A 26,894-nucleotide genomic window follows, 5' to 3' on the forward strand; every position below is an offset into this window, starting at 1 on the left:
GGGATTCTCCAGGCAAGAACACTGGAGTGGGTTGTCATTCCCTTCTCCAGGGGATCTTCCCAACCTAGGGATCAAACCCACATCTCCCGCATTGCTGGCAGATGCTCTATTGTCTGAGCCACCTAAAACTACATGTTTTTGTATGTTATTACTAAAATGTAAGTATTTTATACATAACTAATGAGAACCTACTATTTAGCACAGGGTACTCTACTCACTGCTCTGTGGTGACCTAAAGGGGAAGGAAATCCAAAAAAGAGGGGAAACATATATATATATATATATATATATATACATGTATATATATATATATATATATATATATACATGTATATATATATATATATATATTTGTTGCTCAGTTGTGTCCAACTCTTTGTAACCCCGTGGACTGCAGCACACGAGGCTTCCCTGTCCTTCACCATCACCCGGAGCTTGCTCAGACTCATGTCCATTGAGTCAGTGATGCCAAATATGTATGCGTATAAATGATTGACCCTGCTGTACAGCAGAAACTGACACAATATTCGAAAGCAACGATACTTCAATAAAAATTCATTTTGAAAAGTTTAAGTATTTTAAAAATCACTTACTTTTCAGAAAACCAGATTAAGGCACCTGGGTATCACAAGAAGGTTCAAGAAGGTTCTCCTGTGTCAGGAGCACCAGCAACCACTGCCAGGCATTCCTGGGTGGTCGCTCCATAGAGGGACCCACAGCACTGTGCTGAGGTGACGGCTGCAAACCACACACTCCTGTCATTGGGAAAACAAACCACAATTGAAAAACAGCTGTACCTTGCATGCCTGGACGTTTCTGGAAGCAAACTGATATGCAAAAATAAAATTAAAAAAAACCCACCTGTTTTATATGAATAGCCCTGGCTTTGTCTCTGTGTACCCTAGGCAAGTAATTCAACGTCTCTCAGCCTCAGTTTTCTCATCTCTAAGTTGCTGGCTGGCTAGTTGTGAGGCTTAAATGAGATGCTATATATAGTGTCAGGATCTAGCAGGTCTAGTGATAGAACATCATCCTTGCTTCCTCTGCCTGGCTTATTCCTCTCAAGATTTGCCCTAGGGGTCATAGCCTCTTAAAGCCTTCCCTGACTCACTGGGTCCTTTGCACCTGTGCCTCTCTTACAGTTCTTGAAATATAAAATGACTCTGGCTACACCACCTGCACGTTGTGGGCCCTGAGACCTAGGATGACGCCTAGCTCATCTCTTCCCCCCCAGCACCTGGAAGAGTATAAAGCAATGTGCAATCATTACTTTATAGCATTTCTAGTAAAGCTTAGTAACATCTCTGGAAGTTCAGTTCAGTTCAGTCGCTCAGTCGTGTCTGACTCTTTGCAACTCCATGAATCACAGCACGCCAGGCCTCCCTGTCCATCACCAACTCCCAGAGTTTACTCAAACTCATGTCCATCGAGTCGGTGATGCCATCCAGCCATCTCATCCTCTGTCATCCCCTTCTCCTCCTGCCCCCAATCCCTCCCAGCATCAGGGTCTTTTCCAATGAGTCAACTCTTCGCATGAGGTGGCCAAAGTATTGGAGTTTCAGCTTCAACATCAGTCCTTCCAACGAACACCCAGGACTGATCTCCTTTAGGATGGACTGGTTGGATCTCCTTGCAGTCCAAGGGACTCTCAAGAGTCTTCTTCAACACCACAGTTCAAAAGCACCAATTTTTCAGTGCTCAGCTTTCTTCACAGTCCAACTCTCACATCCATACATGACCACTGGAAAAACCATAGCCTTGACTAGATGGACCTTTGTTGGCAAAGTAATGTCTCTGCTTTTTAATATGCTGTCTAGGTTGGTCATAACTTTCCTTCCAAGGAGCAAGCATCTTTTAATTTCATGGCTGCAGTCACCATCTGCAGTGATTTTGGAGCCCAAAAAAATAAAGTCTGCCACTGTTTCCACTGTTTCCCCATCTATTTCCCATGAAGTGATGGGACAAGATGCCATGATCTTAGTTTTCTGAATGTTGAGCTTTAAGCCAGCTTTTTCACTCTCCTCTTTCACTTTCATCAAGAGGCTTTTTAGTTCCTCTTCACTTTTCACCATAAGGGTGAAAGTGAAACATCTCTGGAAACCTAATTTTAAATAATAATGTAAATGAGACTATATGAAGTTATCATACTGTAAATGGGACTATAGGCGTTTTCATCAATGGGACAATAGGAAGTTATCAATAACGGAAATGGGACTATATGAAGTTGTCAGATTGTGGGTTCTTCTGAAAGCAAGAAGGCACCTTTTACAATCAAGGTATTTACAGTAAATAACCTCTGAGGGATGAAAAAATATTTTAGGAAAATATCTACCATTTACTGGGAAGTTATAAATAACAAAGCAAATCTGACCTAAAAGATGAAGGCCCAGTCCTTGCAAAGGCAGTGGAGCCCTGCTGGCTGCAGGCTTCCTGACTGGTGTTTAGAAATGGTAATCGGGAATGAAAGGAACCTCTCATCACAGGAAGTGCTCAGGGAAGAGACAGAGCTGCAATTGTATCCAATTTTTAATCTAAAAAAAAAAAAAAGCAGCATGGACAAAAGGAGAGCGATGTGTGAAATCCCATGAAGACACCCTGCTACAGTCAAGTGTAACACTGATGTTTATGTCCTGTGCGGGTGTTCCCCGAACCAGGGCAAGCAGGAGCCAAGCTATACATGTGCTGAATTTCTGTGCTGTTTGTTATTTTTTTTATTATAGGTCATGGGTTGGGAATTCAGGGTTGTGGTGTTTTATGAAACATCCATTTCCAAAACTGCCAATGTAGGAAAGGAAAAAATCGTTTTCTCTCCTAACCATCTAGTTCTTGGCTGGGCCTCTGAAACAAAAGCCAGATTAATAAAAAGAAAGTACACACGGTTGGGAAAACTGGACAGATACATGTAAACGAATGAAATTAGAACATCCCCTAACACCACACACAAAAATAAACTCAAAATGGATTAAAGACCTAAATATAAGGCTGGATACTATAAAAACTCTTATTAGAGGAAAATATAGGCAGAACACACTTTGCCATAAATAGCAGAAAGATTGTTTTTGATCCATCTTCTAGAATAACGAAAATAAAAACAAAAGATAAACACATGGGATGTAAAAGCTTTTGCACAGCAAAGGAAACCACAAATAAAACGAAAAGACAACTCTCAGAATGGGAGAAGATATTTGCAAATGAAGCAACCAACAAGGGTTTAATCTCCAAAATATACAAACAGTTCATGCAGCTCAATATCAAAAATAATAACTCAATCAAAAAATGGGCAGAAGATCTACATAGACGTTTCTCCAGAGAAGACATACAGATAGCCAAGAGGCACATGAAAAGATGCTCAATATCACTAATTATTACAAAAATGTAAATCAGAACTACAATGAGGTATCAATGGTCATCATTAAAAAAAATGTACAAACAATAAATGCTGGAGAGAATGTGGAGAAAAGGGAAGCCTCCCACACTGTTACTGGGAATATAAACTGGTACAGACAGCCACTATGGAAAACAGTGTGGAGGGTCCTTAAAAAACTAAAACACAGAGCTAGCATATGATCCAGCAATCCTGGGCATATATCCAGAAAAAACCATAATTTGAAAAGATACATGAACCACTGTGCTCACAGCGCTGTTTACAATAGCCGAGACATGGAAACAACCGAAATATACATCAACAGAGGAATGGATAAAGAATATGTGCTACACATATACAAAGGAGTATTAGTCATAAAAAGAATGAAATCATGCCATTTGCAGCAACATGGATGGACCTAGAGAGTGTCAGACTAAGTGAAGTTAGTCAGACAGGGAAAGAAAAATACAGGATATTGCTTTTATGTGGAATATATTTTTTTAAAGGTACAAATTAACTTATCTACAAAACAGAAACTGAGTTGCAGATGGAGAAAACAAACTTATGGTTACCAGGTGGTTATGGGATGTGGGGGGAGGATAAATTGGGATGTTGGAATGGACATACACACACCACAGTATATGAAATAGATAACCAACAAGGACCTACTGTGTACCACAGGGAACTCTACTCAGTTGTCTGTAACAACCTATATGGGAAAAGAATCTAAAAACAGAGTAGATATATGTGTATGTATAATCGATCCACTTTGCTGTATACCTGAAACTAACACAACACTGTAAATTGACTATACTCCAAGAAAAATTAAAGGGAAAAAACACACACATTTCTGTAATATAAATTTTATCCAATCTGGGAGGCTTCATAAGGAAATGAAGACTCAAAGAAACAGTTACCCCTGAGTGTTTCTAGGTCTGATGAAGGGTGGAGAGTTGTAGGAAATTTCAACCGGGGGAAACCCAACAAGGACAGTTCCTTCAGATTCCCTCCAGCATCGTTCCATCTGCAGAGAAAGGAATGCTCCTCTCCTCCGGTATAGGGGTGAGGAGCACCTCTAACCTGAGGGTCTTATGACCTGCCTCAGGGGAAGGGCAGAGGCCTTCCTGCACCTGCCATTTCTCAAATTCCTTCAGCTTAAAATATTCACTACGCCAAAGGGCCAAATGGGGTAGCGTGTCCTCAACCCCATCACTGAGGACTCCATCAACTATAAGGATGCAAGGAGCGCAGTCTTTGTGCACTCTTGCTAGAAACAAGTTAAATGACACTGGTGCCCCTGCCTCTGTCCTTGCTTCCCTCCTCATCTGCCTTTACACAGCCGCCAGAGAGATGCTTCCTGAGGTCATTCAAATTGCATCACTACCCACCCTCAGCTATCATGGTTTCCTATCAAGCTTGGCAAAAATTTCAAAGTCCTTGTCATGACTCACCAGGGCCCTCACGAGCCTGATGTCTCAGGCTCCTTCATCCCCTTCTTCCTACTGTGCCTTGTCTGTGTCAGACACCCTCCCATCCTGGGGCCTTTGGATTTGCTGTCCTTGTAAAAATGATTTTAACGGAAACGAGAGCTCCTTTACCCCATGAGTGCCTTAAAAGAGAACCCCTTTCTTTTCAGGAGATAAGCATAGGATGTAAAAGAACTCTTATCTATACTTAGAAAATGTAATGCTGTCTCATTGACTAAAAGAAAACAAAAAACGATTACTATTTTCCTATCTATAGTTGCAACAGTCACTGACAAAGTTGATACAAAATGAAGAAGACATGCATACATGTACATATGTCAGTTGCCCTGTTGTGTCCGACTCTTTGTGACCCCATGGACTGTAGCCCGCCAGGCTCCTCTATCCATGGGATTCTCTAGGCAAGAATACTGGAGTGGGTTGCCATTCCCTTCTCCAGGGGATCTTCCCTACCCAGGGATCAAACCTAGGACTCCCACATTGCAGGCAGATTCATTACCGTCTGAGTCACCAGGGAAGGCCATAAACTTAGAAAATGTAATGCTCTCTCACTGACTAAAAGAAAAAAAAATCACTATTTTTCTATCTATAGTTGCAACTCACTGACAAAGTTGATACAAAATGAGGAAGACAACTCAGATTTTTAGATCTTGGAGAATAAAGGAATTTCCATTTCAAGTGCCTCTATTCATCTGCACATTCAGTTTGCAAAATCCTGGTACAAATAAAAAACACCAAAATAAAAAACAAAAAAATCCTACCCGCTAAAACACACCCCAAAAGCCCCAAACCAAAAGACAAACCCTGACATGAACTAATCACACGCGGGTTTCATGTGCTGTGCTTTTTTCTAACCACTGAATAGTTTTTAAGACCGCTCCAAGCAAGTCACATGAAACCACACTTGGTGAAACTTGAAGTTCTAGTTGGCTGTGCAGAGTTCTTCTTTAAAAGACTGTTACATCACAATGGGCAGTGCTGGGAAGCCTCCCGGAGAAAGATAATCAAAACAGAATTCCTCCCAGAGGGCCTCAAGCTGCTTTCTTTAAAACCGTTTGAAAACACAAATATATTTGCTTTGTGTGTTCTGCACATTTCGGGGAATTCTGTCATGAGGCAGGTAAACTGTATAGTCCGTGAAGACTTCAGAGCTCTGCCAAAGGGACTTAGGAGAGTAAAGAGAGAAGAATGGTGAAAATGTGTAGGTTTGGAGGTAACTTACAAACTATAGTGAAAATGATAAAAAGTAAAATTCTATGAACTTCTAAAAAAAATCAGCTGTAATCACACAGAAGGACTGTTGTATTTGAACATTATACAGGTTGGTTTGACACTGCTTACAAAAGCCTCACGGAAGTGATTCCCTTTTCATCGAGGAGACAAACATTGGGAGATTCAAAGACCGAGGTAACGGACTTCCTCTGAGAGGTTAATGCCAGTTTTTACAAAATCAGAATTGGCGCTTCAGACTTGAAGGGGTTTGGAGCATGCCACCCTCAAAATACAAGGGCAGAAGGATCACTGCAACTGAAAGCATATGAAAAAGAGGAAACACGGCTGAGCTGTCTGCCCTCCCCCAACTGCCTGAAAGCAGAACCTAAATTCCCCTTGTGAATTCCCTACCAGGGGATAACCACCCGATCACTGGAGGCAGCATAGCACAGAGAGGCGTCTCCCCAACCCTGCTAGACGACCCATATCGTCCATCAGTTCCCTAAAGGACCTTCCCACAGCCTGCTGCCCCTAAAAGCCTACAGCCATTTTCCTTGGTATTAGTTGGAATTTCACTGAAAGTTGTTGTCTCTGCTCTCATGGCTCAGACGGTAAAGCGTCTGCCTACAATGCGGGAGACCGGAGTTTGATCCCTGGGCCAGGAAGATCCCTTGGAGAAGGAAATGGCAACCCACTCCAGTACTCTTGCCTGGAAAATCCCATGAACAATGGAGGAGCCTGGCAGGCTACAGTCCATGGGGTCGCAAAGAGTCGGACACAACTGAGCGACTTCACTTTCTTGGTCTTTCTCTACAAATGGACTGTTCTTTCTTAAAATGTTGTCTAAGCCCAAGTTCTAAACATCCCTTTGAGTTACTCATCACTGAGTTTCTCCTGCAGGTATAGGTGCTGTATGTGTAAATAAACTTGACTTCTCTCTTGTCCATCTATCTGTCTCGGCATTTCTAACTTGCAGGGTCCCAGCTATAGAGTCTAGGGTTTTTGGGTTTTTTTTTTACTTCCCTACAGATCTAAACACATGCCCTTGAGAACATGAGGACTCCCTAACATCAGTAACCAAATGTCCTAAAGAGTTTATGTACCCTGGAGAAATTGTGTGGAGGAAAAACAATGTGTCACTCCTATGACGGAGCAAGAGGGCTGGAAACAAAATTCTAACTGGAATTAATAGGGGAAATTTCAGGGCTCAAGGGAGACCTGTAAAGTGGAAAGAGAAAAGAGAATGGAAAACAACAAAGCCACGTCCCCCGATGTGAGAACTTGAAGGCACTATTCATTTAGTCCCACATCTCCAGGGCTGTATTTCTCAGGAGTCAATATGGAAGTCGTCTCAGACAGGGAATTAGAAGGAAGAAAATCTAGCCGCAGTTCATATGTGACTATTTATGGTTGTGCTGCGGAGGTGAGCCACAGGACGTCTGTGGACGTTTCCTCAACTGTGAAGTGTACAAAATAACACTCTTTTCTTAAAGGTGACAAAAGGATCAAGTGCAAGCCTTTGGAACTCTGACCGCATCTTCAAGTAACTTGAGGAAAGAAAACAGAAATGTTGATGCTGGGGCTGCATCCCCATAGTAAAAGTCAAAGTGTTAGTCACTCAGTCACGTCCGACTCTTTGTGACCCCACAGACTGTAGCCCGCCAGGCTCCTCTGTCCATGGGATTCTCCAGGCGAGAATACTGCAGTGGGTTGCCATTTCCTCCTCCAGGCATTCCACAGATCCAGATGTAATTGTCCCGGAGTGGGGGGTGGTCAAACTATCCCCCACAAAGCACAAAGAATGCTCCAACTACCATACAATTGCACTCATCTCACACGCTAGCAAAGTAATGCTCAAAATTCTCCAAGCCAGGCTTCAACAATACGTGAACTGTGAACTTCCAGATGTTCAAGCTGGTTTTAGAAAAGGCAGCAGAAACAGAAATCAAAGTGCCAACATTGGCTGGATCATTGAAAAAGCAAGAGAGTTCCAGAAAAACATCTATTTCTGCTTTATTGACTATGCCAAAACCTTTGACTGTGTAGATTACAATAAGCTCTGGAAAATTCTGAAAGAGATGGGCATACCAGACCACCTGACCTACCTCTTGAGAAATCTGTATGCAGGTCAGGAAGCAACAGTTAAAACTGGACATGGAACAACAGACTGGTTCCAAACAGGAAAAGGAGTACGTTAAGGCTGTATATTGTCACCCTGCTTATTTAACTTATATGCAGAGTACATCATGAGAAATGCTGGGCTAGATGAAGCACAAGCTGGAATCAAGATTGCTGGGAGAAATATCAATAACCTCAGATATGCAGATGATACCACCCTTATGGCAGAAAGTGAAGAAGAACTAAAGAGCCTCTTGATGAAAGTGAAAGAGGAGAGTGAAAAAGTTGGCTTAAAACTCAACATTCAGAAAACTAAGATCACGGTGTCTGGTCCCATTACTTCATGGTAAATAGATGGGGCAACAGTGGAAACAGTGGCAGACTTTATTTTTGGGAGCTCCAAAATCACTGCAGATGGTGACTGCAGCCATGAAATTAAGATGCTTAGCTTACTCCTTGGAAGGAAAGTTATGACCAACCTAGACAGCATATTAAAAAGCAGAGACATTACTTTGCCAACAAAGGTCCATCTAGTCAAAGCTGTGGTTTTTCCAGTGGTCATGTATGGATGTGAGAGTTGGACTACAAAGAAAGCTGAGCGCCGAAGAATTGATGCTTTTGAACTGTGGTGTTGGAGAAGACTCTTGAGAGTCCCTTGGACTGCAAGGAGATCCAACCAGTCCATCCTAAAGAAGATCAGTCCTGAGTGTTCATTGGAAGGACTGATGTTGAAGCTGAAACTCCAATACTTTGGCCACCTGATGCAAAGAGCAGACTCATTTGAAAAGACCCTGCTGCTGGGAAAAGTTGAAGGTGGGAGGAGAAAGGGACAGCAGAGGATGAGATGGTTGGATGGCATCACCGACTCGATGGACATGAGTTTGAGTAAACTCTGGGAGTTGGTGATGGACAGGGAGGCCTGGTATGCTGCAGTCCATGGGGTCACAAAGAGTCAGACACGACTGAGCGACTGAACTGAACTGAATCACTTTGCATACACTTGAAACTAATAAAACATTATAAATTAACTATACCTCAATTAAAAAAAAAGAATAGTATCTATAAGATTTAAAAGACAAGCATAAAAAGGTGGTACAAATAAATCACTTCAGTTATCTGCTCTTAAAAGAACATTTATTTATAATCACAAGCACACCCACTTGTTATGATACCACTGCTCCCCACACTCATTGCAGATGACATAGGTCATCATTTCTTCATCTGGGCTTGAATTCCGCACCCAACTTGGAAGGAAGAGTGTCCCTCTGGGGATGATGGTGACCTGGCAGTTGAATTTCTCGCAGCGCTTGCATTTTATTTTCCTGGTCGGCGTGCCCTCCACCACTTGGGGCAGGTAATGTTCCCGTAAGGCAGATTTTGTATAGGAGGCTCTCAACTGCTTCAGTTCCTGGCTGGCCATCTCCATGGCGGTCATTTCAGCAAATTCCTTCGGAGACGTGGTCCCAGAGAGCAAGTTCTGCTGTAAGTGAGAATTGCGGGGGTTCTTCAGATTGGCCACTTTGCTGCGGATGCATGTTTTGTATTTTTGGAGGTTCTTGGGGTGAAGGGCAAAAATGTGCGCTTCGATTTCTTGTGCCAAGTCGTGCCACACGTGGGCTCTGGGCTGGCCTGGGGAGGAAGCAGTCAGAGCTTTGTACAGCAGCTCTGTGCATCTGGCTCTCACGGGCACTGCAGGGTCTGGCTGCCCACTCGCTGCCAGGTCAGTGGACTGAGGGTCCTGGGTGCTGAGAGGCACTGCCTTAGGCTCTGCTCTGCCACAGCTATCTTCCGGCACGATCGTTTCAATGGCTCCTGCCACATCTTGGGATGTGAATAGAGGATTACACCTGGAGCCGCCCTGTACCTCCTCCTCCTGATTTGGGTCAGGAGGAAGGCCTTGATTTTCTTCTTGACTTCCACCCAGAGGAAATCGTTTAGGGCTGCCCTCTGGCTTGCAGAGAGTATACTTATACAGTGCTTTCCATTCTGACAGCAAATGCTTGGCTTTCTGTTTCAAAGCCGCTGTGGGGCAGTTTTTGAGGACTCTGTACACCGCCCTGACCACCTCCGTCTCCTGAAGGTGCTCTGGAGTCACATGCAGAGTTTCCAGCGCAGTGAGGTGATGGCCGAGATCCTCAAAATTCCTCTGAGACATCAGCTGCTCGATAAGGGAAACTCTGGCTGTTATCTGGTTTTTGTCAGACATCGTTAGAGCTGCCAAGAAAAAAGGGCTTTCCGTGTTCTCAAGCTTGCGTTTGCCGGGCGCAGCTCCCTCATACATGCACTGTGCTCTCTGCCAGGTACCTAGGCAGAGAAAAAGAAGAAGAAAGATGCTGAGTCGTGTCCAACTCTTTGTGACCCCATAGACTATACAGTCTATGGAATTCTCCAGGCCAGAATCCTGGAGTGGGTCGCCATTCCCTTCTCCAGGGGATCTTCCCAAGCCAGGGATGGAACCCAGGTCTTCCACATTGCAGGCAGATTCTTTAACATCTGAGCCAGGCAGAGAAAGAGTTAGGTAATAAAAATGGGTGTGACATGTTAGAAAATGCAATCCGCAATGCAGTGTGGTTCAGTCTCAAAAGTCTGAGTCTCAGTAGTTAAAAAAACAACAGCAACAACAACAAAAAAAAACAGCAGCCCTGTAAATAGCCTCTGCATTAACAATCACTTAAAGGAAGCTTGCTGAAAGAGCTGCTGTGACTTTCACATCTCTACTTTTACAAATGAATGCCCTTTCCAGATCAAGATTAGTCAACTCCTTTGTGTGGAATTTGGTGGTTATGTTGGGAATGAAAACATGCCAATGTCAGCGTCCATGGGGAAAGGCTGAGGAGGCCAGACTATTTTCCCCTGTGTTCAGCTATTTAAACTGAACTCCTTGCTGATTTTACAGTTTATTTTTTCTTTAATATATAGCTTTTATTGGCTGTACTGTGGCTTGTGGGATCTTAGTTCTCCAATCAGGGGCTGAACCTAAATTCTTAAAGAGAGTAACACAAGACAACCCGACCTGCCTCCTGAGAAATCTGTATGAAGGTCAAGAAGCAACACATAGAACTGGACACAGAACAACAGACTGGTTTCAAATCAGGAAAGGAGTACGTCAAGGCTGTATATTGTCACCCTGCTTATTTAACTTATATGCAGAGTACATCATGAGAAACGCTGGGCTGGAGGAAGCACAAGCTGGAATCAAGATGGCCGGGAGAAATATCAATAACCTCAGATATGCAGATGATACCACCCTTATGGCAGAAAGTGAAGAAGAACTAAAGAGCAAGAGATTTGCCATCTATTTGATGAAAGTGAAAGATGAGACTGAAAAAGTTGGCTTAAAACTCAAAATTCATAAAACTAAGATCATGGCATCTGATCCCATCACTTCATGGCAAATAGATGGGGCAACAGTGGAAACAGTGGCAGACTTTATTTTTTGTGGTTCCAAAATCACTGCAGATGGTGACTGCAGCCATGAAATTAAAAGATGCTTGCTCCTTGGAAGAAAAGTTATGACCAACCTAGACAGCATATTAAAAAGCAGAGACATTACTTTGCCAACAAAGGTCCATCTAGTCAAAGCTGTGGTTTTTCCAGTGGTCATGTATAGATGTGAGAGTTGGACTATAAAGAAAGCTGAGTGCTAAAGAATTGATGCTTTTGAACTGTGGTGTTGGAGAAGACTCTTGAGAGTCCCTTGGACTGCAAGGAGATCCAACCAGTCCATCCTAAAGGAAATCAATCCTGAATATTCATTGGAAGGACTGATGTTGAAGCTGAAACTCCAATACTTTGGCCACCTGATGCAAAGAACCGACTCAATGGAAAAGACCCTGATGCTGGGAAAGATTGAAGGCAGGAGGAGAAGGGGACAGCAGAGGATGAGATGGCTGGATGGCATCACCGACTCAATGGGCATGAGTTTGAATAAACTCTGGGAGTTGGTGATTGGACAGGGAGGGCTGGCGTGCTGCAGTCCATGGGGTCACAAAGTCAGACATGACTGAGAGACTGAACTGACTGTGGCTTGTGGGATCTTAGTTCTCCGATCAGGGGCTGAAACTGGGTTCCCTGGAGTGGAAGTGTGGAGTTCTAACCGCTGGACTGCCAGGGAATTCCCTGATTTTATAGTCTTGACATAGGACTTTTCTGAATATAAAAGCATAAAAAACAGAGCCAAAATCAGATGCTGTTCAGAAGTCCCAAGGAATCTACAGAAATGATGAAACACCACAGGTGGGGAGGCAGCTGGACACAGGTCAGATGGGCCCCAACAGTCACCAGGCCACATGGTGCTGACGTCTAAGTCTTCTGAACATCGGGGTCAAGGTTCTGACTCTGCAATCCAGAGGATTTAGGACTTTGGACTAATGGGTCCCTAGGCCGGAATTCTGTTCCATTAACTTTTTTCCCCCCACTTTTAGGTGTAAAAAGCTGGTTATGTCTGTGTGAACCTCATCCCGAGAAGGCAAAAGTTCACTTTATCTATAACCTGTCTCTTTTTCTCTCCACCTAATGCACACAACCTTGCGTACAAAATACCCTTGGATCTGTATCTCCCTGTTTGGTCTAAATGTGAACATAAGCATTTTGATGGCAGGGATATCATCTTTTCAAGACTCCATGGACTCTTGTTTTATAGCACGTGATATTAAATAACAATCACCAAAGACACACAGGCTCACAACACTGAAGTGATTATAGAGATAGTTAATGCAGTCTTCCTAGACACCATCTGACAAGTGCTGTAAAGTTTAAGGTCCTTTTAGTCAGCAATTCTATTTCTAAAAATTTACTTTAAGGAAATGAGAGATGTGGAGGCTGTTTTTGTAAGAATTTTCTGCAAACTTAGAAGAAACGATGAGGTTCCAAATGGCTAGGCTTGCACACGAGCATTCCTAGCAGCATTGCTCGTAACAGACAAAAAGTGGAAACAATCCAAATGTTTATCAACTGAAGAATCGAGAAACAAACCATAATATATCCATACAATGGGATGTTGACACTAAAATGAAATTCTGATACAGACAACATGGATGAGCCTTCAAAGCTTTATGCTAAATTTAAGACACAGATTGTATGGTTTCATTTACATGAGATGTCCAGAATACACAAATCTAGAAACAGAATGTAAATTTACGGTGGACGAGGGCTGGGACGGAGGGAATCAGGGAACCAGTGGGGTGGAATGAAGAGGCAGTGGCTATTAATGGGTACACAGCTTTTCTTGGGGGAGGTACAGATTCTTCTCTCAAATTGACTGTGGTAACTGTTGCACAGCTGTGAATATGATTAAAAAAACCCCACTAAACTGTACACTTAAATTAGGTGAACTTATGGTACAAAAAGTGTATCTGAACAAAACTGTTATTTAAAAACAACATCGAGGGAATGCCTTGGCAGGCCAGTGGTTAGGACTCAGTAGTCTCACTGCTGAGAGCCCGGGTTCAATCCCTGTCCAGGGGACCAAGATCCCATGAGCTGTGCAGTGCGACCAAAAAAAAAAAAAGCTAAAAATTAATAAAAATAAAACAACATCTAAAGTCTATTTATTTGTATCTTTAATATTTTTTCTGGTCATGCTGCACAGCTTGTGGGATCTAAGTGAAGTGAAGTCGCTCAGTCGTGTCCGACTCTGCGACCCCATGGACTATAGCCTACCAGGATCCTCAGTCCATGGGATAAAGTCTGATCCAAATTTTATTTAAAAATCACATGTGAAGAGAAAAGGCTGAAAATAGATACAAAAGATTTCTGCCAGTGTTATTTTCTGAATGGCAAGATCTCAAGTCATTTTTGTTTGTTCTTTTACTCTTTTTTTCATTTTCTATTGATGTATACATATGCACTGTTTTCCTAATCAGAAAAGTTATGGGTCTATTACAATTTCATGATAAACCCTATATGTTCCAGAGATTTGCCTACTGAAAAATGACATGGTACATGGATCACCCCAGTCCTACTGCCCTTTGGAATCAGGACACCAGAAGGGAAGCGCCTCACCTCATCTGTGACTCTGCATTCTTATCAGCTCTCACCTTCCTCAGAAGCCCACTGCTGCACTGGAAACCGTTCCGTCTCCCCTCAAACCTGATCCCCAAATATGAACAGGTGATCACCCACAGCTACAACTCTGAGGTTCCCACTGGTTTTTCCCCATTGCATAGTGCACATGATCAAGGTTCTGGGTCTTGTATTTTTACCACCTGGTGGTCTTTTTTAGTTATTATTCTTTTTTAGTCAGTTAACAAGAATGCAATGGGCCACTGATTCTGGATTGTAAGTGGTATTCTCTAATTATTGAGAACTGGTACTTCAAGATCATTGTTTTTCCTTTTTGAATCCATTTCTTTTTTTGAATGATCAGAATGAAGATTTATGTATTGATTAATTTTTCTGTACATAAAGTTTTATTGGAACACAATCCTACCCATTTACTTATATACTGTTCCTTTTAAAATTTTATTGTAGTTGATTTACAATGTTAATTTCTGCTGTATAACAAAGTGATTCAGTTATATATAAATATTCTTTTTCATATTCTTCTCCATGGTGGTTTATCACAGGATGTTGAATATAGTTCCCTGTGCTCTACAGTAAGACCTCATTGTTTATCCATTTGTATATAGCCAGTTTGCTTCTGCTAATCCCAAACTCCCAATCCTTCCCTCCCTCACCCTGTCCTCTTGGCAACCCCAGTCTGTTCTCTATGTCTGTGAGCCTGTTTCTGTTTCATAGAGAGGTTCACTTGTGTCTTATTTCAGATTCCATAGATAAGTGATACCATATAGTATTTGTTTTTCTCTGACTTATTCACTTAGTATGATAATCTCTAGGTCCATCCATGTTGCTGTAAATGTCATTATTTCATTGAAATCCACTGCAACAGTAAAAAGGGTCTTCCTAAGAATCAAAGGCTCAGTCAAGAACAGGCAAGACAGCACAGAAAAATTAAAAATACACATCCTCACTTGCTGACTACTGCTCTCAGCACTGTCTGCTTGAGATCTCGGGACCTGGAGGAAGTCAAGCAAGGGAGTCACGACGGTCCGGTCACAAGGAGCTCAGGGCACTTGAACCCTCCCCCACGTGTGGGAACATTTCCTAGCAAGGACTCAGTCTCCTCACGTTCTATACTCATTCTCTACGCATCGTTACCTGAGAAAGCAGGATTAAACTGGGCTGGATGTCAGCAAGGGGGTTAATAAGACACTGGTCTAGAGTTCCCCCAAGGAGGTTAGGCAATCTTTAACTCAGGTCGAATTTCTCAATGAAAGGTCAGAGCTTTAAGGAGACTCTAAAGGCGAAGTTAATTGTAGCTTCAGGGCTTCAGGGAGATGGAAGCACTGTTTGTTGAAACTTTTTCTTTACTCATGGAAATCTACTGAAGTTAAAGGTTTCATATATATAAGCACTCTGCTCTTCATTTCATAACCCTTTTATTTACTGTTCCTCTACATTTTAAAATTTTGAATTGTGGTAAAATGCACATATAATTTATCATCTTAACCATTTTGACATGGATGGTTCATTAAGTACATTGACACTGTTGTGCAACCAGCTTTTGGAATGCTAGTTGTCTTGCAAAACAAACTTTGCACCTATTCAACAGCTCTTCACTTCTTTCTCCCCTGCATTCCCTAGTAACCATCATTCTACCGTCTGAGTTTGACTACTTTAGATACCTCATATAAGTGGAATCATACAGTATCTGCTTTTTTGTGTCAGGCTTATTTCACACAGCATAATGCTCTCAAGGTTCATCCACATCAGAGTATCTGTCAGAATTTCCCTCCTTTCAAGGCTAGATAAGATTCCACTGGATGGGTAGACCACATTGTGTTTATCCATCCATCCGCTGATGGACACTTTAATTGCTTCCACCTTTGGGCTCTTGTCAATAATGCTGCCATGAACATGAATGCATAGATATCTTTCTGCTTTCAGTTCTGTCAGGTATTTACCCAAAAGTGGGGTTGCTGGATCATATAGGCATTCTATTTTTAATTTTTTGAGAAACTGCCATATATATTTTTTTTGGAGGAGAAAGTGGCTTTATTACTTGGCCAGGCAAATGGGGAACACAGTAGGCTAGTACCTCAAGAACTGTGTGCCTCTCTTCCATATTTTCTGCAGCATTTCAATGACGTCAAACTTTCTATTCTCCCTGTGGGAAAGTCATGTGGATAGAAAGCAATTTATTGCCTTAGGAGGCTGTAGTATGTAAGCAACTGGGATATAAAATTTTGACAACTGCCATAAAAAGATGAGTAGGCTGTGTGTCCAGTTTAGAGTTCTACACAGTTCACTGAATAAATATCTGTTATGTATCTCGTACATGATAGATGCTAAACCTAACGAGATACTCTCTGCCATAAAGGAGCTGACAGCCCAGCAGAATACAGACAAGAAACTGGCAAATACAAGGACAGACACCGCTGCTAAGGGGCACACGTAGGAGGGATACACAAACCTGTACTGCTGCTATCTGGCTGGCTCCAGTTCTTCACTGCTTTCACTCTACTCATGACATTTTGTTAGAGGGATCATCTTCTAGTAGAGATTTCAGCAAAAGGTCCCCTCCTTTTCTCGCTTAAGGCCCTTCAGAGATTCCCCTCTGCTCTCAGGATGGAGCCCAAGGTCCCTGGCCAGTAATGAAAAGCCCCTTTCCAGCCTCTTTCGTGATCTCACTGAATCACTGGCAGGCACTTGCATCCCCCAGCTCAATGCCTTTGCTCCACTAGGTCCCCGAGCCTGTGTGTCTCTCACCAAAAGTGGTTCTCACTCCTGCCTGCCAAGCTGTGTCATCTGGAGAACTTACACAGCCAAAAGAAAAACAATGCCAGGGCCTCACCCCAGACAGAATGAATATGAATCTCTGCGGGCAGGCCTGGGCACATTGCAGCTCTCCAGGTGACTATGATCTAAACCAGAGCCATCACCACGGCCCCGAACACACAGGCACAACCCCTCTCCTGCAGCAGGACCGACCCGGCTCGTGGGCCTCCACCCAAAGGCAGTTCCCGACCTGCTCCTGGGCTAAACACACACCACCTCTCCGACTTCACATTCTGCTGGAGGGAGCCTCATTAAATTGTGAAATGTTTAAAAAAAAAAAAAAAAAAACCTGCTGTGCACAACTCACCTGAAAACCTTCTCTACAAACTCCAACCGGTGACTGCAATGTTTTCAGCATCACTGTGTACCCAACCCCCTGCATTCATTCCTGCACTTACCTCCTAACAGCAGAAAGCAGTGCACGTGGAGTAAGTCTGCGTGCTATAGACGCTCAGCTCCATCCTCACAGGTACAGGGTTTACCGCCATCTTACAGATGAGGAAACCTGTTAAGAACATCAAATATTTGTACCTTTTTTCCCCACGGTGCATATCACACTAAAGAGGAGAGTGAAAAAGCTGACTTAAAACTCAACATTCAAAAAACGAAGATCATGGCATCTGGTCCCATCACTTCATGGCAAATAGGTGGGTAAGCAATGGAAACAGTAACAGATTTTTTTTCCTTGTGTTCCAAAATCACTGCAGATGGTGACTGCAGTCATGAAATTAAAAGACGCGTGCTCCTTGGAAGAAAAGCTATGACAAACCTAGACAGCATATTAAAAAGCAGAGACATCACTTTGCCAACAAAGGTCCATCTAGTCAAAGCTATGGTTTTTCCAGTAGTCATGTATGGATGTGAGAGTTGGACCATAAAGAAAGCTGAGCGCTGAAGAACTGATGCTTTTGAACTATGGCATTGGAGAAGATTCTTGAGAGTCCCTTGGACTGCAATGAAATCAAACCAGTCAATCCTAAAGGAAATCAATCCTGAATATTCATTGGAAGGACTGATGCTGAAGCCGAAGTGTCAATATTTTGGCCACCTGATGCAAAGAATTGACTCATTGGAAAAGACCCTGATGCTGGGAAAGACTGAAGGCAAGAGAAGGGGATGACAGAGGATGAGATGGTTGGATGGCATCACCGACTTGATGGACATGAGTTTGAGCAAGCTCTGGGAGTTGGTGATGGACAGGGAAACCTGGTGTGCTGTAGTCCATGGGGTCACAAAGAGTCGGACATGACTGAGCGACTGAACTGAATTGAATCACACTAAATAATTTTTTTCTTGTCTGTTTTCCCTACAAGACCACAGAAGAATGATGTTTGTTTCATTCACTGATACACATTTGGCAACACCTGGCCAGGGCTCACTATTACTCAACAAATTCTCTCCTCTCCGCTTGTGAGCATCATCCTTTGCACCACAGACTGGCTTGCTTGTACCCATTGCGCCTAAGCCCCTCAGCTTCTTCCATGGGAAACCAACCTTATCTCAATTTTAGTTCAGAAAATCATTTTAAAATATTCTAGTTTAAAAAAAAAAACCAGAAGCACAGTGCCTCCTGTGGGCTAATCAGCTGGACCCCAGGAGTCAAGTCATTTGGGGATAAGGAAGGACTAGAAGGCACAGTTCCCAGAAGTATGTTGAGTATGTTCGTGGTGGAGGGAGAATGCAACATCATAGGATTAATATGAGAATTAAAAGGGACAGTCCTTACAAAGTCCTTGGAACTATGTCACACACTAAGCCCAACTGAGGATTATATAGCAATGAAGAGGAATAATATATATTCATTATATATACAATGAAGAGGTTTACATGTATCTACCATACCTGACATTGTTCTAGAGCAGAGGTTCAGCAAACTTTTTCTATAAAAGGCCAGATGGTAAATACTTGAGGCTTTGTAGTCCATCCAGCTTCTGTATGGACTACTCAGCTTCACTGCTTTTGTAGCAGGAACAGCAGCCACAGACAGTAAGTATTGTGTTACTGGGTGGTTCAGACTGTAAAGAATCTGCCTGCAATGCGGGAGACCTGGGTTGCCTAGGTCGGGAAGATCCCCCAGAGAAGGAAATGGCAACCCACTCCAGTATTCTTGCCTAGAGAATTCCACGGACAGAAAAGCCTGGTGGGCTACAGTCCATGGGGTCCCAAAGAGTCAGACACACCAGCCACAGACAATATATAAATGAATGGATATGGCTTTGCTACAATAAATCTCTTTTTCCAAAGACAGAAATGCTGGATTTGGTTGCAGGCAGTGCTGTCCAACAGCAGTATAACAGCAAGCCAGACAAAGGATTTAAAAATCTCTAGTGGCCACAGAAAAAATATAAACAGGTGAAATTAGTAAAACATCTTATTTAACCCAGTGTATCCCAAACAGTCATTTCAACACGTTGATTGATATAAACAAATTGAGATAGTTTGCATTCTTTTTCATACTAATTCTCCAACATTTGCCATTTTACACTTAATGCACATCTCAGTTCCGACTAGGCACATTTCAGGTACTCAGCCTTATGGACCTAGTGGCTACCATACTGGACAATTCTAGAGTATATGCTAGAACCGATAATGCTGAGGTACACACCTATACCCCTAGCTACTCAATACATATCAAAAACAGAGTTTATACAGTGCCCGAAATATCTGTTGAAGGAATGCATACAAAACCTTGTTAATATTAACTGATGTTACAGGTATATGCAGAAAGTACACACATCTGCTCTAAAAGCTAACAACAGATCAAAGAGAAATCTCCAAAAGCTGGTAACAAATCAGCAATAACCTAGCTCAGTTTAGACCTAAGATCTAAAGAGAAATTTTAAATTTCTAGCCACAACCCAGGTATACCTCTTTGGCTATACAGGCAGCCCCTTCATCTATGGCGAGAAATTATGCTGTCAGGAGCATCGCGGTTTCTGAAGTGGCACAATACTGCTCTAGCGCCGTTCTGCTTTATGATGACCAATAGCAAATGTGCAGTGAGCGGAAGGGACAAGGGGAAAGGACTGACACAAGGGCCCACTCTGGCCCGGGTTCGGGTTCCAGTGGGTGGGGTGGAGTGACAAGCAAAGTCTGCTGCAAGACTTCCAAGGGTGGCAGCCTGGCACCCAGCGCGCAGGGAGCGGCGGCCCTGAGGGATCTAGCAGAGGGGAAGGCGAAAGCACGTCCGGGTCTACCGGCCCCGGCAACACCGACAGCCTCCCCGAGCGGGGTGGGCTTCCACTGGGAACAGTGGGTCGCCTGTCTGCAGCCAAAAAGACATTGGCGAAACCTGAACACCGCTCACCCAGAAGCACGGGCGAAACCCGGAAGTCCTCGGTGTCCTCGGGTTCCAGAGAGGACTTCCGGTCCCAGGGCGGGACCGCGAAAGCTCAACCAATCCATCCAGCGGACTGGAGAACAAGGCCCCCAACGCATGCGTGCTAGGAAAGTGGTGTCTGCGCAGAGCGATCGGCCGGCAAGAGGCCGGCCCCACCCCCGCCCCCAACCCCGTCAGCTCCCAAATTCGGGTCCCGGTCTGGGGCCGGCAATCTGCAGCCGGCCACGAATTGGAAAAAAATAAAAAGAAATAAACAAACAGCCCTACTGTTGCTTTTGAGCATCGAAGTTTGTTGAACTACCCTTTCTGTTTCCCATCAAGACAGTGCTCGGCTAAATGTTGACAACACTTAGGACGAAAACGAATTTACTTAACGCGGTAATTAATTCAACAAGTACTTATTGCACCCCTTCACATGCATCAGTTGATATGAAAGCAGAAGACATTCATTAAGGAGCCTGGTGCATGCTGCGTGTCCCACCTGTACACATTCTTTCCCTGCCAGAGTCCCGTAAAGACACCCTGATGGTAGGACTAGAGAAAGTGGCAGCCTTCTTTGCTGATCCCTTACTCTAGGGTAACTTGGGGGAAGATTCAAGGAAGCAGGTGACTGTATGATTGAGCCACGTGATAAACCTTACCTAGAAGGAGGGAGGATAGGACCAGGACTAACGCTATAATCAGTAACGCAGGAGCAGCGACTTCCTCTTAAAAACCTGAAACACTGCAGATTTATCCTAGATGAAATCTAAGAGACTAGTTTCAAAAAGCTATTGCTATGAAATTGTTTCCAGCACAAGAACAAAATGCTGCTGCTGCTAAGACGCTTGGGTCGTGTCCGACCCTGTGCAACCCCATAGACAGCAGCTCACCAGGCTCCTCTGTCCCTGGGATTCTCCAGGCAAGAATACTGGAGTGGGTTGCCATTTCCTTCTCCAAGAACAAAATGAGACACCTATTAATCTAATTTATTGAACAGCCCCAGCTCTGTAGGGTGTAAGTAAGAAGAAACTTTAAATTTTTTCTCACCATTGCCTTGAAACACACTCTGTTGGCTCTCTTCCTGCATCTTGGCTCCTCTAGGGCTGGAGCTTGAGGCTTGAGCAATCCCACAGCTTTTCTTTTCCTTCCAGTTTTATTGACATATAATTGATGTGCAGCACTGTATAAGTTTGGGCTTCCCATGTGGCTCAGCTGGTAAGGAATCTGCCTGCAGTGTGGGAGACCTGGGTTTGATCCCTGGGTTGGGAAGATCCCCTGGAGAAGGGAAAGGCTACCCACTGCAGTGTTCTGGCCTGGAGAATTTCATGGACTGTATAGTCCATGCAGTCACAAAGAGTTGGACAGGACTGAGCAACTTTCACTTTCACTGTATAAGTTTAAAATGTACAGCATAATGATTTGACTTATATACATCATGAAATGATGACCACAGTATGTTTAGCGAACATCCATCATCTCATATAAATATAAAAGAAAAAAGTTGTTTTCCTTGTGATGAAAGCTCCCAGGATTTACTCTGAACAACTTTCATATTCAACATACAGTGCTTGTCAATTATCTTTATCACGTTGTACATTATAGCCCTACTGCTAACTCGTAACTGGAGGTTTGTGTCTTTTGACTACCTCCATCCAATTCCCCTTCCCCTTACCTCCCCATAGATTTTTCTAGTCACTTTCAGTATAAAGAAACAATCTGAAGTTGTTAAAAAGTCCATTCTAATCAGACCTTCATTACTTAACCAATTCAAAGCACCAATGCTCCCTCAGTTCAGGTGTGATCTGTAATTCTGTGGACCAGCAAAGGACACATGGATCTATTCCTTCACTATCCTTCTTGTACCCTTTCTTGGCTTCCTGTGCTATGTTTTGGTCTCTCTGGGATAAGGACAGGAAGAAAGAGGGGTAAAAAGTTTTATCTGATTAGAATTGTGGATTGAATGGTGCTCTGCCTCCCCAAGAAAGATATATTCTCTTTCTAACACTGGAACCTATGAATGTCACCTTATTTTTTTTAAAGGGGGGGGGCTCTTTATAGATATAATTAAGTTAAAGATCTTGAGATAAGATCATCTCGGATGACCTGGGTGAACCCTAACCCCAGTGATGAGTATCCTTAGAAAAGACAGAAGAGAAGACACAGAGACAGAGGAGAAGCCATTGAAGATCAAGGTGGGCATCAGGGTGATGCAACCACAAGCCAAGAGACTCCTAGAGCCACCAGAAGCCACAAGAAGCAAGGAAGGATCCTCCCCAGAGGTTTTTGGAGGGGCATGGTCCTGCCAAAACTTTGAGATTGAACTTGTAGCTCCAGAACTGAGAGAATAGATTTCTGTTGTTTGAAGCCACCCAGTTTTTTATGGCAGCCACAGGAAACTAATTAATGATGGTGTTACCTGGTATCGGAGCACTCCGGATGCTGATATTCAAAGACTGCCTCTTTTGTGTGCTCACTTTGGGGATATTTTTTGGAGACCCCCCACCCCCTTGCTGGGGGGCCCCTACTCACCCATTCTCTGGTTCAGATGGTACAGTGGTTGACCACCAGCTCCTGCATTTAGTGGCATGTTGCACCCAGCCTTCTGTTGAGTCAGGCCACCTGCAGACAGGCCTCCTAGGTGAGGTCCTTCCAGAACAACCCAGCTACTTGCTTGCTATGCACTTAGCCCTTGGGAAAGTCCTAGCAGCTCTGCCCCACTCCCCACCCCACCACAAGCCCTGGAAGCAGAGGCTGCTCCCTCTGCCATCAGAGGTCGACTTAAGCAGCCCCTGCTAGCTCCTCACTTGTAGGGTTTTTCCAGGGAGTCAAGCACTTGTGCCCTTTCAATTCAGTTCAGGAGCATCTGTCAGTCTCTCTTGAGTGGTTCTCTCAAGTTCCCCTCCATTTGCCGGAAAGGCCGGAGGAAGTTTCTAGAATTCTAACAACCATCTTCCAATTTTGCCTTCTCTGGTGCATCAGCTGAAAAGGGGTGACAAACCATGGTTGGCAGATATAGTGTTTTGCTCCCCACTTAGCCCCATGTAGACTGTCTCTCTAGAAGAGTGCCCAGAGGGCACTTAGACACTGAGCTCAGATCTAGGTGAAGTCAAAGTCAGGAAATTCCTGTTTAATGTTCTCTTGCCCCTGAGGTGACCCGCAAGTCATTTCCATACCTCTTGTTCTCCCCTCCCACACCTTCTGTCCATTCTGCCCTTTCTCTGGAAGGGAAGTTCTTTTACCATAGATTTGTGGCAACAGAGTAGGAGAGAATGAAGGATCCACAAGCCTGGCTTCCATTACTTGGTGGTACATATCATTCAAGAGTCAGCAAAACAACATTGATACTACTTGGTCACTGTTGGGGGGAGCTTCACAATCCATGTAATCAGAAAGATAGAGAAAAAGTACAAAAAGAGATGGGATGAAAGGATACCAACTTAAATACCTCTGCCTGTCTATTCAGCTGACTCCTGCATTGCTGTTAACGAGTTTGAGCTGAAGCCCAACCCCTGGGACGTCACTCTGTCAGAGTTACCATGAGGAACACGTCTACCTGTGATGTGGACTATTCCATGAGAGCCCCCACTGCATTTGGTTCTCAGGGTTTTCTTTTACAAGGATGTTGTTTTGTAAGAGCATTTCATCAGAGGAGCAGCATGTGTCCAACTCTTTGTGACTGTAGCCCACCAGGCTCCTCTGTCCATGGGGATTCTCCAGGCAAGAATACTGGAGTAGGTTGCCATGCCCTCCTTCAGGGGATCTTCGAACCCAGGGATCAAACCCAGGTCTCCTGCATTGCAGGCAGATTCTTTACCATCTGAACCACCAGGGAAGACCAAGATGTAAGCAGTGAATGAAAATCCATCGATGTATGCTGCTACTTTGGTCTTTCGTGCTTGTACGCCACAGCCTGAAGGCTTATTGTCCCAGATTCACCACTGTACACAGAATCCACAGACCCCCTTTCCCCACATAACCAGGGCATGCTGCCAGAAGCGACCATTCATCAGGAACAACAATATGAAGGAGAACCATGCTCATCCCAGGTCTTCTGAGTCTTCAGTGGGAGATGCATTTGCCCAGAAGTGTACCATTCTGATTTATGGTGCCCAAGAGAAGCAGTTTTTCCATTTCAGCCTCACTTTCCCCCCAAAACAACCTACCACATTCTAGTTGCTACATCATTTGGTGCATATAATAGTATTTATGTTATTATTCATTTCAAACCTGACTGAACCACCACCTAGGTTTCTAGCTGCTGAAGACGATGGTGTTCAACTCCTTAGTCATGACAAGAGTAAATTACTTAGCTTGCTATGTTGGCTGGGACAATTACATGTACTCAATACCAGCTTTTATGTGACGGAGTTCATGTGGTGGACTCGGACAGGTTTTTCAATCCAGCTTTCACCCCACCTTCTGAACAGCCCATCAGGTGCCCTGCTCTGCCCTAGCCAGGGGACAGTTACATGATCCAAGGCGGCCTGATCGCACACCCCTCCCTGGAAAGTGACTTTTGTGGAGCAATGTGGAGAGTAACTTGGTGAGAGATTATTCCAGCAGATGGTGGCTTCCTGATCAACAATGGCTTTTTCCTATCTACTTCTAGCCCTGGAGCTCATTTCCAAGGCTGGGTTGCTGGGCTTTCCATCTTCCTACACACTCGTCTTTCCTTACTGTAACTTCCCTTTGCTGTAGGTTAGCAGAGGTCTGTTTTCTGTTGCTGGCTACCAGCAAACACTGACTCAGCCTCCATCTTAATGCAGCTGTGTGATCTGACTTATCAGAGGAGAATCCCTGATCTTGCACAGTGCTGAAAGTGCCTTCTTACCTGTTCCTTGGTATTAAGGCAGTGGAAGCTACTATTATAAAAGAGTAAGTATTATTTGGGCTTCCTTGGTGGCTCGGTGGTAAAGAATCTGCCTGCCAATGCAGGACCCGTAGGTTCGATCCCTGGGTCAGGAAGACCTCCTGGAGAAGGAAATGGCAACCTACTCTAGTATTCCTGCCTCAGAAATCCCATGAACAGAGGAGCCTAGCGGGCTACAGTCCACGGGATCGCAAAAGAGTCGGACACGACTCACTGACTAAACAACAACAACAATTACTTAGTAAGGTTACAGTTCCAGCTCTTTATTCCTTAAGCCTGAGTTGTTTTTTTTTTTTTTTTATAAGGGTAGTTTCCTTTTCATTTGTCAGAGATCAGCAGAATGGGACACAGGACAAGTCAATGTTGACAGGGCGAACAGGGAGAGACTAAGAGGCCTGCAAGCTTGGATTCTTCAAGATCTCAGGGGTGAGTGACTGGAAGGTTCTGGGTACCCAGAAAGAAGCATGGGTTCACAAGACACTAGGGAGAGAAGAGATGGAATGAAGAGGAAGCAAGAGATGCTGAAGACAGCCCTTTTTGCTGTTTGCCAGCCACACACGTGCACGGAAGCTGCCACGAGAGGGCACTGCTGGAACTTTGAGAGAGGAGCTGGAAACCAAAACAGGCAAGTGCCAACCGTCGCTTTCAGTGGGGGAGCTGTGGGACTCCAGCTCAAATTCAGGAGGAAAACTATTTTAAAAGGACAGTGACAGGGAGCGCAAAGGGGGATGCGGAAACTTTTATCACTGCTGAGAAAGACCAACAGATGTTGGGGAGATGGGGGTTCCAGGCACCCGAACAGCGGGGAAGAGACCCTCAGGCCTGAACCCCTGGGCCTGTTGAACCCACTCCTCAAGATTCCAATGCTGGGATTTCCCTGGTGGCCCAGTGGTTAAGACTCCGTGCTTCCAATGCAGGGGACCCAGGTTCCATCCCTGATCAGGGAGCTGATCTCATATGCTGCGTAGCATGGCCAAAAAGAGCCGGGGGTGGGTTCCAAAGCCATTTGTCCCCAGGCCAGGGTCCCTAGGTATCCTGGATGGCAGGCTAGGGAACATCCCCAAAGTCAAAGTCATTAGTGGCTGGATTATGCATGAGTCTGTGGAACTGCAGTCACAACCTGCCCGTATTGAGAGATGAATTCATGTCCCAAGTCAGCAGGCACCAAGTCACACTGATGAGGTTCATCTTAATGAGGGGTAACACTTTCACTTAAGTGAAACAATGACCACCCCCCGAAGTCCCCCTGTGTTCCTTCCTAGCACCCTCTCCAAGGGTAAACACAATGCCAACTTTGCCACCACAGATTCATTGCCTCTGATCTCAAAACTTATATAAATGTGTGTGTGTGTGGGAACATATATATGGAACCATACAGTATGTACTGTTTTTTTTGTTGTTGTTGTTTTGTTTTGTTTTTACTTTTCGGGTGTGCTGTGTGGCTTGTGGGATCATAGTTTCCCAACCAGGGACTGAACTCAGGCCCTTGGCAATGAGAGCATGGAGTCCAACCACTGGACCACCAGGGAATTCCCAGGCTTCTTTTGATCAATGCCATATTTCAGAAATTCATCAGTGTTCCTGTAAGTAGCATTAGTTTGTTTGTTCTCATTTCTTGCTAATATGTCCCTGAATAAATATACAGTTTATTTATCCATTCTACTCAAAAGGGACATGATGGATATT

The 26,894-nt window shown here is 44.0% G+C and overlaps 1 protein-coding gene across 9 annotated transcripts; it reads right to left on the reverse strand.

The window, feature by feature from the left end:
- Positions 1-595: 595 nt before the first annotated feature.
- Positions 596-20,435, reverse strand: TCEANC (transcription elongation factor A N-terminal and central domain containing). 9 transcript variants are annotated; one of them, XM_043896279.1, is made up of 4 exons: positions 20,324-20,435; positions 17,415-17,521; positions 16,277-16,345; positions 9,296-10,482 (listed from the first exon to the last, which is right to left on the reverse strand). In XM_043896279.1, exon 4 carries the CDS (start codon positions 10,457-10,459, stop codon positions 9,323-9,325), a length of 1,137 nt encoding a protein of 378 aa, XP_043752214.1. In that variant the 5' UTR covers positions 10,460-10,482; positions 16,277-16,345; positions 17,415-17,521; positions 20,324-20,435; the 3' UTR covers positions 9,296-9,322. The 9 variants fall into 9 exon arrangements, 7 of the variants coding, with proteins under 7 accessions (XP_043752214.1, XP_043752213.1, XP_043752210.1 ...); XM_043896278.1 differs by lacking the exon at positions 20,324-20,435 and adding an exon at positions 19,885-20,317; XR_006339881.1 differs by lacking the exons at positions 9,296-10,482; positions 16,277-16,345 and adding an exon at positions 596-755.
- Positions 20,436-26,894: the final 6,459 nt, after the last annotated feature.

Source organism: Cervus elaphus, chromosome X (assembly GCF_910594005.1).
Source record: "Cervus elaphus chromosome X, mCerEla1.1, whole genome shotgun sequence".
In the NCBI taxonomy this organism is placed as follows: domain Eukaryota; kingdom Metazoa; phylum Chordata; class Mammalia; order Artiodactyla; family Cervidae; genus Cervus; species Cervus elaphus.

Excerpts from the sequence above, each read along its gene's own strand:
- TCEANC (XM_043896275.1), bottom strand. The coding sequence starts at position 10,459 with ATGTATGAGGGAGCTGCGCCCGGCAAACGCAAGCTTGAGAACACGGAA.